Here is a 15784-nt window from a genome sequence, read left to right on the forward strand (position 1 = left end):
GTATCAGATGGGTTACAGTAGTGTTCTCACCATTGTGTATCAGATGGGTTACAGTAGGGTGTTCTCACCAGTATGTATCAGATGGGTTACAGTAGGGTGTTCTCACCATTGTGTATCAGATGGGTTACAGTAGGGTGTTCTCACCATTGTGTATCAGATGGGTTACAGTATAGTTTTCTCACCATTATGTATCAGATGGGTTACAGTAAGGTCTTCTCACCATTATGTATCAGATGGGTTACAGTAGGGTGTTCTCACCATTATGTATCAGATGGGTTACAGTAAGGTCTTCTCACCATTATGTATCAGATGGGTTACAGTAGAGTGTTCTCACCATTATGTATCAGATGGGTTACAGTAGGGTGTTCTCACCATTATGTATCAGATGGGTTACAGTAAGGTCTTCTCACCATTATGTATCAGATGGGTTACAGTAGGGTGTTCTCACCATTATGTATCAGATGGGTTACAGTAGGGTGTTCTCACCATTGTATGTATCAGATACAGATGGTTCTCACCATATATCAGATGGGTTACAGTAAGGTCTTCTCACCATTATGTATCAGATGGGTTACAGTAGGGTGTTCTCACCATTATGTATCAGATGGGTTACAGTAAGGTCTTCTCACCATTATGTATCAGATGGGTTACAGTAGGGTGTTCTCACCATTATGTATCAGATGGGTTACAGTAGGGTGTTCTCACCATTATGTATCAGATGGGTTACAGTAGGGTGTTCTCACCATTATGTATCAGATGAGTTACAGTAGAGTGTTCTCACCATAGTGTATCGGATGGCTTACAGTAGGGTGTTCTCACCATTATGTATCAGATGGGTTACAGTAGAGTGTTCTCACCATTGTGTATCAAATGGGTTACAGTAATGTTCTCACCATTGTGTATCAGATGGGTTACAGTAGTGTTCTCACCATTGTGTATCAGATGGGTTACAGTAGGAAGTTCTCACCATTGTTATGTATCGGTTTACAGTAGCGAGTTCCCATCAGATATATATTGGCGAGGTTGTGGTAGGGTGTTCTCACCCGTTTATATCAGTAGGGTTACAGTATGCAGGCCCGTATGAACCCACACGTGCCCCGATCCCCACTTGTAAGCCTTTTTTTTTTCTTTTTTTTTTTTATCACATTAATGTTTGCCATTGTAATCAAAATCTGATATATTATAGAGGTTGTACTCGATCCGTCAGTGTCCCCCCCCCCCCCCCCCCCCCCCCCCCCCCGTCCCACCTCCCCACCCCACTCCCAAAGTCGTTCCTACGGGCCTGGTATGGTGTTCTGGCTAGTTGTGTATCAGAATGGTTACAGTAAGGTGTTCTCACCAGTTTTGTTTGAATGAGGTTACAGTTGGGAGTTCTCACTAGTTTGTATGAGAGGTTACAGTAGCCTTGTTTTCACCAATTATGTATGAGGTTACTGCTGGGTGTATTAAAACATTGTGCTTCTATATAAGCACGAGTTCGACCCGTACCCCACTTCCAGTGGTTAGGGTAGTTTTAGATATATAGGGTTAGGGTTATGCTTTAAAGCCATTGTAATAGAGGGGCACGGGTCGAACTCTTTCCGATGGCAAATATGCAGTGAAAAGTGACGACTACTTCTCTCTTTTTTTTAAAGCCAAACATTAATAATATTTATTTATTTTAATTAACCAAATATCGAAGAACAGACAAAAAACAATAGAACCTGTTACACTACATGTACTTTATTAAACAAGAGTTGTAGTTTAGTTTTTTTGATATTAGCGTTTAATTTTATGTACTTTATTTTTGCTGGTCAACCAGACTATGTTTTTATTATACATATATGAACATGGAAATAAAGTTATTGTATTGTATTGCAGGTATTATAGCATATCAGAAAACGGCCTTCAGCCTCAAGAATTAGCCTCAGGCGTTTTAAAGATTTTCTTGTTGTAAATTACATGACATTGCGTTCTTTGCATTATATTATGTAGTTATACTGTATAATTTACCATTTTTATTGTTTCATTTGTATAGTTTTGCTTTTTATTGTATTGAAACAATATAGGGGAGATTACTCTATTTTGGTTTCAGCCTGTCACTGAAGATGTTAAAAACAAATACTGTATGTGTATCGTAAGTCTTTTGTTTTAGAATTGTTTTAATATATCGACACATTATTGTATAGGCTTTCACATGACACCAAAGGGTAGGACTTTCCTTTGGCACTGTCATGGATAAAGAACATTATAAAATTTTAATACTTATCATTAATAGTTAGGGTTAGGGTTAGTGACAGTGCCAAAGGAAAGTCCTTCCCGATTATCATTCGTACAGCTATCATAACAGCTATGGACAGTATGGGTGATGGGTTTCAGTGTTCGTTATATACAACCTAGATACGATAACGTAGCGCTGACAACGACACGGACACATGCAAACAAAACAAAAGTTTTACACATTAATTGATAGTCATTCCAGTTCACACTTGTCAGATTGTTACAAAAAATAAAAGCGAAATAAGATCCACGTGTGTGCATAATCATGATGATAATTTACCCGAGAAAAACAAAACCACGTAGGAATCTTAGCCATGCATGACAATGGACATGTATGCATCTGTAGTAGATTTCGAAACTGATCATGAGATGGGTCATGTGTGATCGTTAATTTTCACAGTAATATTTTTAACAACATAGTGTAGTGTTTATGGGCTACAAAGTGAGGTCATGGGCGGTTTATAAATAGCGGGGTCAACGATCCACATTTACTGTGCCGAATCATCAGACATGCGAATCGTTTTGGATACAAAGGTGTGCCTATATTTATGCACCATTTTAAAATGTTTATTTACTACAGACATAAAACAGTTTGTAGTGTATTTCAGATTATACACCACTTCATTGGTGAAAGACACATTTTATTAAGTATTTCACAGTGTTCACATAGAAAATGGTCCTTGAATGCTTAGGTGCGCCGATACACCAGACAGCACTGTACCTGAAGAATTCTTTCAAATGAGGATTAAAATGCATGGCTTTAATCAATTTAATGATGGAGCGTATAATGTCTGGAAGGCATATCTGAGCCTAAGAAAGCAGAATTTGTGTTTGATACAAATCTTGATTTGTGGGGACCAGTGGATGTTTCTGTTGAGGGCAGGTCCTTAGGAACGACTTTGGGAGGGGGGGGGGTGGGAGCACTGACAGATCGGGTACAAACTATATCAGATTTTGTTAAATGGCAAACATTAATATGTTAAAAAACAGGGGAGCCGCCACATTTCTTGATCCAGTAGCAGCATATATGAGTGTGTGTGTGTGTGTGCCCCCACCCACACTTTTTGGCACCTTCCTATACCACTGTATGTATATATATTTAATGACAAAAACATTAAGGACGCTTGGTAAGTTACCAACATCACGTGGCAAACGAACGAAATCAGACCTCAAACCTTGATTGATAAATCAATACATGTTGAAATATTCTGATCAAGACTTCACATTTCTTTCATATAGATTTACAAAATTCAAGTGACATCCCGCAAGTATTTAACAGAAGAATCTATTCAAAACACATCGGCAACATACTTTCATTGTAAACAAATAAATATTTTTTAGGAACTACTGACCTTTGACAGGCCCTGTTTCCTTGGAATTGGGCTAAATCAGAACCACTATCAAAACGGAACCATTTTTGTTGGTAAAAACGGAACCGATTTCGCTATAATGGAACCTCAATGTAATGGCAAAAAATAATATCTTGTAAATATATAGATTGCGGGGTGCCATTTCAATCAATGCTAGGTTCCATTTTGTCCAATTTGGTTTCATTTTTATTTGGGGCTGTATTGGCATGGTTCCATTTTCACTATAACCCATTTCTGGAATGTCGCATTTACGCAATTCGGAACTCTTTAAGTCGTTTATTGGCAATGCGGCGCATGTATTATTGTGTGTTTCGACATTCTAAAACGTTTGTTTGAATGATTTGGAATTCTTGCATGACTGATGCATAGTCACGGATTCAGTGCCCCCCCCAAAAAAAAAATAATAAAAACAAATAAATAATAATAAATAAAATTATAATGCAGTCAGTCAGATCACCTTTTGGACTGGTAATTGATTTTTTAATTCATCTGTCAGAATTTTTACTCTCATTTGGCAAGTGGGCGAGTACTTTCTGTACCCCTATTATCTCTCACCCTCTGCCTATCATTCTCATTATCTTAAAATGACAGACCCTATGTTTTACACACTACAGCATAATTTTCACTATTAAAGCCAGTTTTGACAGTTGAAGTCAGATATTACTTACATTTTCTTTTTTTTTTAGATATCCATTGCTGTACATTTGGTATTTGAAATGCATTTTTCATAATTCTGGAAAAAACGCATACTTCTGTTATGTGACTGTTGTGGAAATTAGCTCTAGTCTATTTTTAGAGGACATTTGTTCATTTTAGCGTCACAGACTCTTGTTTCTCTTTATTGTAAGTTTATCCAGATGTGTTACAGGTTTGTAGATTAACAGATGTAGTGTCTATTTTTACGGGTTCAAACTAGGGTCTGCGTCTTTAATATAAAAAAAACACCTTTCCAATTTCTCCCTCAGTTTCCACCTTGTATGTCAGTTTCCTCTGACTGTCTTCTGAGCTGTCTACACCATCACCTACCTATCTCAAGTTCCTCCACAGGTGTAGTCTCTGTGTACTTCCCTACACCCACCTGGCATCCTTGTCCTCTGTCGCTAATAAAGCTAGTCTGACCCACAGCACTAGCTAATGGCTGTTGGTTGTTGGGAAGTATAATAGTTGGTTACTAGTGCCTCTTTTTCAAGTTTTTTAAGAACTTATTTTGTCAAGTTTATTGGTGTAACAATGTTATTCAATTATTAGATATGTAATTTTAGGTGATGTTTTTCAAAGAGTTAACATCGTATGTATTAACAAAGTCCATATGTCTTGAATTCCGTGCCTTGCGATGGTTTGGTCAACCAACTGCAGCAACCCATCCACACTTGCTGAAGGAAGGGGAGGTGACTCTTGGAATTTCTAAAACAGAATATAAGTCGAGGAGAACAAAGCTGTTCGAGTTGGCAAAGGAAAATTTCAAAAATGTCTCGTTGGTAAAGAATCACATTCTTATTTTACCTTCAGCTACCAAACTGTACATGACTAATGACATTCCATATCAGTTCAGACAAAATTCAGACTTTTTATACCTGACTGGTTTCCAAGAACCGGACAGTTTGCTTGTATTGCACACGTCACCAGACGATTCACATGACTATCATTCTGTACTGTTTGTGCCAAAGAAAGACCCAATGAAGGAGCTATGGGATGGACCCAGATCTGGAGTTGAAGGAGCAAGATGGCTTACAGGTATTGAAGAAGTATACAATTCAGAAGAGTTGGAACGGTTTTGTGGTGACTTCTGTAAACGAATGGGTCATTTTGCTCTGTGGTATAACTACATGAAGCCTGTACATCTGGAGTTTGACGCTTCCGTTCTGAGACACTTTCTCAAAGAGAAACGGCATCAGTTCCTAGAGACAACTGTACATCTTTGTCAAAAGTTGAGAGTCATCAAGAGCCAGGCAGAAATTGAACTAATGTCCAAGTCTTGTCAAGTAGCATCAAATGCCTTTGCAGACGTCATGAAATTTTCATATCCAGAGGTATATATATATATATATATATATATATATATGTGTGTGTTATTAGGAAGTCACTGTTCACTACTGTTACAATTTTCACAAGTGTGCAGTGATTGCCAGTACTCTCTGTTTTTGCTATCCCCCTCCATTTTAGGATGTTTAGATTTTGCAGTTAATATTTTTTAAATAATTATTTTGGTTTTAAATATGTGTGCTGTCATTAGCCACCATCATTCCAGTGTTAATAATTGCAAATGGCCCCTTACAATTATATTATAATAATTGTGATAATTAAATTATATATCACAATGAACAGTCTTTCTGTTGATAAAAATAACAGCATTTTATATTAATAATTTTCTTAGTTTATTTCACTGTTGTAGGCAATAAACATTGAATACACTAGGGTTGTTTTGAGGGTTTCTTGGATGGTGGGGGTGGGATTGCTAATGTTATCTGCAAATTATTTTATATTCGTTGATAACATATTTTTGAAATTAATACTGAGGTGACATAAACCAATGTCTGTCTGTCCTGACTGCAATGTTCTCTGCAATGTTCTGTGATCTGTGCTGTTATATTTCTTATGTGTACTAGTAAGCATGCTGATTTAAATTAATTGAAAGACTCTGTTTGAGACAACACCATTTGATTATAAAAAAATCAATGGATACTAGAATACACATGTATACAAATGTTATTAAATTTATATTAATGATAGGTTTTAGCTAAGTGGAATAATATTATAATACATATTTATTTGTTTTATATATTTTAGTGTTTTTTACAGTGTTTATCAACATTTAATTGTATTTAAAAAAGAAGATGATATTATGTGTGACTTAATATATGTATACATGTGTATTTGTGTTTACTAGGTTAAAGAGTCTTACCTGCATGCGAAGATGGATTTTGAGTGTCGGATGCGAGATGCCCAGTTCCTGGCATATCCACCTGTAGTAGCAGGTAGATAGCACTTGCAAGGTGCTCTCAAGTACCAGTAAGAAATGAGATAGGACAGCTCTAGACTTGATCATATGGGGAGGCACTATCATTATTATTTTATGCCTGGTGGTTAGCTTTATCTAGCTCATCTGGTAAAGGTGCTTTGGTCGAGGGCTTGAATCCCCTTTGTGGACCAATTCTCTGATTGGGTTTTCTGTCCCAGCCAGTAACCCATGTCTGATATATCAAGGCCATGGTATGTGCATTTCTGTCTGTGGGAAAGTGCATATATATAAGATCCCTTGTTGCTAATGAAAAAATGGATCTGTTTTTTTCTGAAAACTTTATTTTACAATTACCAAATGTTTGACATCCATTAGTCAATGATTAATAAATAAATTTGTGCGTTAAACAAAACAAACTGTAAATTTTTCCACAATGATTTAAATAAACTTACTTTCTGATCGGTTTTCACTGATAGATCTGTATATATATACTCAACAACGCAAATTTAGCAAATGTCTTTTATGACGTCTAAATTTGCCATCGTTGAATAAACTTAAAAGAAAACTAGATCTTCCTGTTATGGTAAAGCAAAGGTTGATGAGTTTATGTTGTTTGTAAATGGTAAACATTTCAGATGTGAATACTAATTAATAAAAATAGGTTAATTCATAAATGTTATGCCATTTCTTTTAACATTAGCAAAACTTTCATTGTTGAGTATATATATATATATATATATATATAAATATAAACATAAATGCTTCCCACACACACACCCATGTGGTCAATTCTGAAACAGTCCTTTTTTACCCCCTTAAATTGTTTTTTAATTAACCAATTTTGCTTTATTCCCAGACGGGTGGGCTTTACCTCAGTCGGTTGAGTGCTCATTTGAGGTGCTTGCATTGCAGGATTGAAACATTCAACTGATTGGTGTTTTTCTTGTTCCATCAGTGCACTACAACTGGTCAAAGGCTGTGGTATGTGCTTTCCTGTCTATGGGAAAGTGCATATAAAAGATCCCTTGCTGTGTTAGGAAAAATGTAATGGGTTTCCTCTGATTACTATATGTCAGAATTACTAAATGTATGACATCCAGTAGCCAATGATCAATGAATCAGTGTGCTCTAGTGGTGTCGTTAAACAAAACAAACTTTTTTCATTTTTTATTCACAGACACTATACAGTGTATTGTTATAAAATTTGGTTCTGTGTCCTTCCATTTGTTTTCTTGTGATGCTAATGTCTTAAGTTGTATGTAATATTGTATCATTACATGTCTATACATATCTTTGTTCCAGGTGGTAACAGAGCTAACACAATCCATTACATCAGTAATGATCAGATTATTTATGGCGGGGAGCTGGTGTTGATGGATGCGGGATGTGAATACTTCGGATATACAAGTGACATCTCTCGCACGTGGCCAGTTTCAGGTTAAAAATCATACAAGCAGTTCTCTCCCTTTATCTGATTGGCGTAATAGATCAAGTATGCATATGCATGACTCTGGGGTTTGAACATTTGTGTAACCAATTTACAGGTTAGGAAAACATATTTCAGATACCGGTAACCCATATCATTTGTAGTCACCCATGACATCCTTGTGGATGATGTGCTAAATTTAATGCAGGAACTAAAAATTGGTTATGTAAAATTAGATTGCAAGAGCATAGCATGAACAAAATGATAATTTGCTAATTTTTCAGAGGCCTGCATATGCACTTGTTAAAATATGACCGTAGTTTGCATTAAGCACACAGGCGTAGGAAGGTGCCAAAAAATGGTGGGCAGACATAAACATATATATATATATATAAATATGTGTATACATGTATAAAAACCATCGCTGCTCCCACAAAGTGGGGGGCATATGCCCCCCTTGCACCCCCCTGCTTTCTACGCCAGTGTAGTGTTTTTTATTTTAATTTACCATTTAATTTTGATCACAGATAGCTTTTTTTAATGTTAATTTTTTTCCTATTGTATATGCAAGAATACATGTAATGTATGTTAAATACAAATCCAAAGAAGTAACCTGTAGCTGTGGAGATTTTTTCTGTGAAATTATTTCCCTTAGAAATTGATATAATGTTTTAAAACAACAGAAATAGTGAAATATCACCATGCCACTCTTGAATAACTACATGTTGCCTACCATGAAAGAAAGCGATGTGGGATGATGATAGAGACAAGTTATGAATTCATATTATTTTTTTATTATTATTTTGTTTATTCAGGCAAGTTTAATGCTGCACAACAGTCTTTATATGAAGCAGTGCTGTTTGTGCAAGAATCGTGCATTGCAATGTGTACTACAAACCACTCACTGGATGAAATTTACAGAAAAATGCTGGAGCTGATTGGACACCAGTTGAAGAAACTTGGACTTATATCTGCAAAAATGAAAGATGTTGAAATGTTAAAGGTATAAAATGCCCATCCCCAATTATTTTCATTCAAGTCAATTATATAAAATTTAATGCAAAAAGTATATTTGACAGAAGTGCATGATCATGATTTCTTCTGTCTAAAATTGCTATTTGTTTTGAGTGTGTGTATGTGCCTACGTACATATGTGGCTGTATGTGTGTGTGTGTATGTGTATGAGGTTATATATTTCAGTGCTAAATAAATGATGAGTATAGTTTTTGAGTAATATTAATATTAAATATATTACATGTTCATGTATATAAGTGCAAAAATATTTTCAGATGGTAAAAATTACAAACTTAAAGCTCACTGGAACTTTATTCATGTTTTACAAAAAGGCATGAATTCTGTATTGGTCTATACTGATTTTGGACATTTGACTGCACTACCGTCTAGTCAAGTTTTAACTCACTGCTTGTGCAAATATAACATGTATAACTGAACAATCAGTTATCTAGGTTAATACCACGTGAACCAACTTTTGATTACTGTACTTAACATTTTTTAATATTATCCCCAGTAAAATTATTCATCTAAAATGTCAATTTTTGCAAGGGATATTTTTATTTACATTCTTCCAGTTAAAATGATTAAGTGTGCACTGGGTATAGCATAGTGAAAGTAACCCAGGTTTTGTGTAATATTTTATATACAAAATAAACTTTAGATTTGATTATGTAGGGATACCTTTGGTTGTTCTAAATCAAGTTTCTACATTATGTTTTCAATTAGTATTTGTTTTGATTCACTTGTTGGTTTCGAAAACTTCTGTTAATCACTGGTTAAGCTAACTAACAACTGAACAACTGGGCCCTGGTGTTAAAACCTTGCTCCCAGCATTCATTTTGTATGCTTCTGAAAATGTTGATTATTGTGAATGACTTCTAAATACACTGAAAATCCTAATCACACCTAATCCTAATTTTTCTCATTCCAACCATTGCACCACAACTGGTCAAAGGCTGTGGTATGTGCATTCCTGTCTTGGGGAAAGTGCATATAAAAGATCCCTTGCTGCTAATGAAACAATGTAGCAGGTTTCCTCTGATGACTACGGGGCGGGACGTAGCCCAGTGGTAAATTGTTTGCTTGATGTGCAGTCGGCCTGGGATTGATCCCCATCAGTGGGCCTATTGGGCTATTTCTCATTCCAGCCAGTGCACCCTGACTGGCATATCAATGGCTGTGGTATGTAAAACCCTGTCTGTGGGATGGTGCATATAAAATATCCCTTGCTGCTAATCAAAAAGAGTAGCCTATGAAGTGGCGACAGCGGGTTTCCTCTCTCAATATCTGTGTGGTTCTTAACCATATGTCTGATGCCATATAACTGTAAATAAAATATGTTGAGTGCGTCATTAAATAAAACATTTCCTGATAATTTCCTAAAACCAGTCATAATTACAAAATGTTAGACATCCAATAGCCGATGATTAATAAATCAATGTGCTCTAGTGGTGTCGTTAAACAAAACAAACTTTATTATAATTAAAGGTGCAGACCCTAGTTCCAGGCCATGAAAATGGACATTATGTTTAATTAATGTATAAACCTGTAACACATCTGGATAAAGTTATAATAAAGTGAAACTAAAGTCTGTGAGGCTTAAACAGGGAAATAACTTCTAAAAATAGACTAGAGCTTGGCTCAATAACTGTTACTTCTCAGAGGTATGTGCATATTTAGAATTAGAAAAATATATATTTCGGGGCATGACAAAAACTTTGGACAAACTTTGGACAAGTTAAAATTTTGCATAAGGAAAAAAACAAGTTATACATGTATGCAGTCAGACCTGTTCTTAAAATAACACATCGTCCTCATTGCTTTGCTTATATGTTCAAACTAACACATTAAACATACATAGCCCTTAAAGCAGGTGAGATGAATACATTTCAGGTCCAAGATAATCCGTATAGTTTTGTATACAATTTTCATCAAACAAGAAAAAAGAACTTAAAGACCGATTACTTGCACACTTGTATGGAAAAATATGTCTACGAAGGGTAACGGTGTTTCTACTGTAATAAGTCGGCAATAATCCAGTTGACCAAAGTGCCCTTTTTATATTCACAATTAATAAATATGCTAATAATAATAAATAAATATGAACATGTTTTTCAGTTACCAGTTGAAATGGCCAAATATTACTTATTTGCATCTTATTTGTTTAAGAAATAAACAATAACAACCATTAAAACATTAACTACCCTATTGATTGCCAAAATAGCCAATTGCTAATGTTTATACAAAGTGGCAATAATTCTTAGTCTTTTGCTGATAAAATATCCCTTAAATTAACCACAAATTTGTAATTTAATGTTATTTTGTAAAAGACACTACCTGGGTGATTGTTTTAAATTGTTATGCCATGGTATGAAATAACCAAGGTACGAAATGACTATGGTACAAAATGACTTTTTACAATGGTACAAAATGAATTTTTGCAATAGTACGAAATGACCAGGGTACGAAACAACCAAATTAGGTACGAAATTACTATGGTATAAAATGACCATGGTATGAAGAGACTAGCAACCGTATAATGTAACTTGTAATTTAAATTATCAGAAACAGCTCTAATAGTGAAAAATACATCATAGTTTTTAAAAACTATGGTCTGTCACTTTTACAAAGGATCTGTTATGTGTCTTGCCAGGTTAGCCGTGAGTTCTGTCCACATCACGTTGGCCACTATCTTGGTATGGATGTCCACGACACATCTGAAATTCCCCGCAGTATAAAGTTACAGCCTGGCATGGTCATCACTATTGAACCAGGTAATGCAGTATAAAGTTGTAGCTGAAAAACAAATGTGTGATTCTTGGATGTTCATTATGTTTAAAAGTAGGAGGTTGTGGAAGAAAGCAGCAAGTTATATAATTGTAAGCATGAAACATAAGTGGTGGTGAAATTTGTCACCAACTGTTTGCCAATAAACACTCTATGTGTCATTCATCATTATTTTTTGGTTTGGTTTAACTTGCAGGAATCTACATACCGGAAACAAACACATCAGTGCGCACAGAGTTCCTTGGAATGGGTATCCGGATTGAAGACAATGTTCTGATCACTGAGTCGGAACCTGTGGTGCTATCAGCCGCGTGTCCCAAAACACCGGTTGACATTGAACGTGTGATGCAGAGATAACACTTTATAGAGAATCTTCTTGACAACAGTGACTAAACTTCCATCCCCTAGTTCACATAGTCAGAAAATTATTTTATTATTCAGCAGTTACTAATGTTTTTACAAGATTGTTTTACTTTGAGTATTGCATTTAAATTATTTGTGAACCAATAAAAACAATCTGTGAATTGTGTGATTTTAAACAAATGAATTAATTTTTGTAATATGTGAGTGTGAAAATGAGCATTTTGTCTTTAAGTGAGTTGCATTACACTTTCTGTGCAAGTTGCAGTGGATGGGCAGAGTAAAATTTGATTGCAGGCAATATAAATTTGAAAAAAGTTAATTAAATAAAAGCAAAAAGCAAAAGCAAAATCAAAAGATATTTAGTTACAACATTTGTCGACATAGTTCCATATATTGTTGTGAATGAAGCACATGAAATGCTTAAAAGTTAACTACCAGCATCTTTCAAGACGCCAACGAAATCTGGAATTTTCTTACAACACAAAGCCCCAAATTAATTGTTTCATACAGGAATGTTCTATTTTGACACAAACAAGATTGGAACATTGTTCCTATATTTCATCCAGGTGATCGATAGGGTCAGTCTCCCGATATTTCAAGGCCTGGATAATGGATGTTTAATGGGTTCCCCGTTATGAGTGATGAATTGACTCTAGTCTTTGATCTAAGTATAGGTTTACATGTATGGGAATCTGTACTCACTGATGAATTAATGATGACCTGTGATTGTTATGTACACTGTTCCAACCCCCTCCCCCTCTCTCTCTCTCTGTTTCTCTCTCTCTCTTTCTGTTTCTCTCTCTCTCTCTCTCTCTGTTTCTCTCTCTCTCTCTCTCTTTCTGTTTCTCTCTCTCTCTCTCTCTCTTTTTTTTTTTCTCTGGGGCAGGACATAGCCCAATGGTAAAGCGCTTTGCTGATGCCTGGTTGTAGTGTATCAAAGGCCATGGTTTCCTGTCTGTATGTGCTATCCAGGCTCAAGTGTACAAACTGAGCAGACAAATCGACAGGAAAGCTGTTAATCTGCACATGTATTGTTTATGTTAAATGAAAAGGCCCATGGGTCAAACCACACGCTCTCAAATGACAAGTCTCAGATTTGACCTACAGACAATTCTATAAATACCTTTTTATGCTAAACAAAATAATCTAAGGTCTTGGCCCCAATTGTAAAATGGTTTTCGAGTAACCCTAAAGAATGTAGGAGCCATGCCCATTTTTTAAAACACACATATAAGTTTGCGGGGTGGGTGAGATGGGGGGTATTTACTTTTTATTCTATTACTTTTGTTCTAGAAAAGATGCAAAGCTAAAAATTTTGCTCTACTTTAATTGGCATTCTGATTCTGAACTTGAAAATAATTAATCTGTGTTCATTGTGAAATTAAAATTTAGGACCTCCAGTGTTTGTACGTTACAAAAAATTTACCCATCACCGTTACAGACTGGTTTCTAAGTCTCAAAGAAACTCAGGAGTGAAAATGTGCAATCCTTAAAATGTTGATATGGAAAACACACAACACAACCTAACCTAAAGTAGTTTGTTCAAATGAGGAGTGATGTGTTTTTCACCCCTCAGATTAAATTGTTGAGGGGGGATGAACATTTTAATCATGTGTATAAACATATTTCATCATTCTTTGATGCCAATAAAAAATCTTTTATCCACCTTCTATATCAACAGATTTTTGTTTTATTATTTCAAATATTATTACTAAAAAGTAGGTCACAGTGACCTAGAAATAGTACACGACACACTGCCATCCCAAGTTGTTGCTACATGTGAGGTTTTATGGTCCTGTATGCATCTGTATGCAAGATATGGTCCAGACAAGAAAAAGTTAAGAGACGGACGGACAGACAACACCATACCATGATACGACCCATCATAGATGGGCGTATAAAAATAGACACAAACTTTACTATCCAAAATTAGGCATTTATTAAAAAATTGTGGAACAATATGGTTTATTTAACGATGCACTCAACACATTTTATTTATGGTTATATGCCGTCGGACATATGGTTAAGGATCACACAGATATTGAGGGAAGAAACCTGCTGTCGCCACTTCATAGACTACTCTTTTCGATTAGCAGCAAGGGATCTTTTATATGCACCATCCCATAGACAGGATAGCACATACCACAGCCTTTGATGTACCAGTCATGGTGCATTGGCTGGAGCGAGAAATAGCTCAATGGGCCAACCAACGGGGATCGATCCCAAAGTGACCATGCATCAAGCGGGCGCTTTACTACTGGGCCATGTCTTGCCCCCAGATTTGGACAGATGGCTGCCCTGAATTCACCTCCACCACATATTGATCAAGTAACCGGCCTCGGTGGAGCAGTGGTTACGCCATTAGACATAAGGCTTGTGGGTACTGGGTTCGCAGCCTGGTACTGGCTCCCACCCAGAGCAGGTTTTAAAGGAGGGGGCAAAAAAGGTATTTGGCCTGGTATGCATATTCAACGATATATAATGCACATTATTGCTTAATATCAACAAGTATAATTGTATAGTAAAACGGTTAATTAATAAAACAGCCATTTTGTACCATCCCAGTGAATACGCCCTCTGGGGAGCTGATGGTTACGTAATACATAACTGTCACGTCAGGAATTATTTTTTGAACTGAAGAAACAAAACATACCTGATTTTTGCAGATGCATCGCAATGTTCTGTAATAATAGCCATCCCAGTAAGCCAGCAACAATTACATATTATTTTTCAATACAAAATAAACCACCATGTCAAAGTGTTGAAATAACTGTATTATGTTTTGTACATAAATTAACCCATGTACTGAAATATTAATTGGAGTGTTTTCTTGGTTAATTGGTCTTTTCTTTCCATGGCCTGTACCTGTGGTTCCTAATTGGCAGGTGTATATTTAGAGGGTCCCCAGACACTGTGTCTAGACACACTAAAAAGACGTGCCTTTTATTAAGATCACAGGGTATTGTGTGATATCCCTCAAATTGTAATGGACTTATCAGCCATCCTGCTTTATTACTGTAAGTAATTCTGTAAAACCCTTGATTAAGTAGACTTTCCCATCTAAAATCACAAAACTGATCAATTACGTCGTCCCAAAGAAAAGAAAAGTATCACTTGGGTATCGTGAGTGGTCATTTTTGCTAAAAAGTACCCTGCCAATAGGCCTAGTAATATGCATTTTTTCTTTGGATTTTTTAAAAAAGAAAAATACTACAACTCCATTTCGTTCTAGTGATGCAAATTGAAATATATTTAGTTAAATAGTTTATTATACTATCAAGTCATTTATGTTGTTGATGAAAGCGAAGCGCCTTGTTGTAAATTAGAGCGTTTGTTTACACTGCATAGAGGAGATAAACGGAACTGATGTCATTTCGCTCCAAGCAATACCAGCAGATGTCACAAAAACGAAACAAAATGGCTGCCCCCAGTTAGCAGGAATAATCATGTTTTTTTATTAACTCTAAAATTACGCGTTTTTCATTTGTTAAAGTGTCAGTATGTGTTGGTGGTCTGGGTATGTATCTTTCCAACACATAAGGCTCTTGTCTGAGTTGACCCTACCTTTAATGACTCAATGGATACAACGACTTCTCTCACTAACCA

At 35.9% G+C, this 15784-nt stretch overlaps 1 protein-coding gene across 2 annotated transcripts; it reads left to right on the plus strand.

The window, feature by feature from the left end:
* Positions 1-2074: 2074 nt before the first annotated feature.
* LOC121375956 (xaa-Pro aminopeptidase 3-like) lies at positions 2075-13850 on the plus strand. Of its 2 annotated transcripts, XM_041503698.1 has the most exons (7): positions 2075-2116; positions 4892-5659; positions 6517-6604; positions 7891-8025; positions 8830-9017; positions 11682-11802; positions 12012-13850. In XM_041503698.1, exons 1-7 carry the CDS (start codon positions 2108-2110, stop codon positions 12170-12172), a joined length of 1470 nt encoding a protein of 489 aa, XP_041359632.1. In that variant the 5' UTR covers positions 2075-2107; the 3' UTR covers positions 12173-13850. The 2 variants fall into 2 exon arrangements, with proteins under 2 accessions (XP_041359632.1, XP_041359633.1); XM_041503699.1 differs by lacking the exon at positions 11682-11802.
* The last annotated feature ends 1934 nt before the right edge of the window (positions 13851-15784 follow it).

The sequence above is a fragment of the Gigantopelta aegis genome, chromosome 6 (assembly GCF_016097555.1).
Source record: "Gigantopelta aegis isolate Gae_Host chromosome 6, Gae_host_genome, whole genome shotgun sequence".
Taxonomy (NCBI): Eukaryota; Metazoa; Mollusca; class Gastropoda; order Neomphalida; family Peltospiridae; genus Gigantopelta; species Gigantopelta aegis.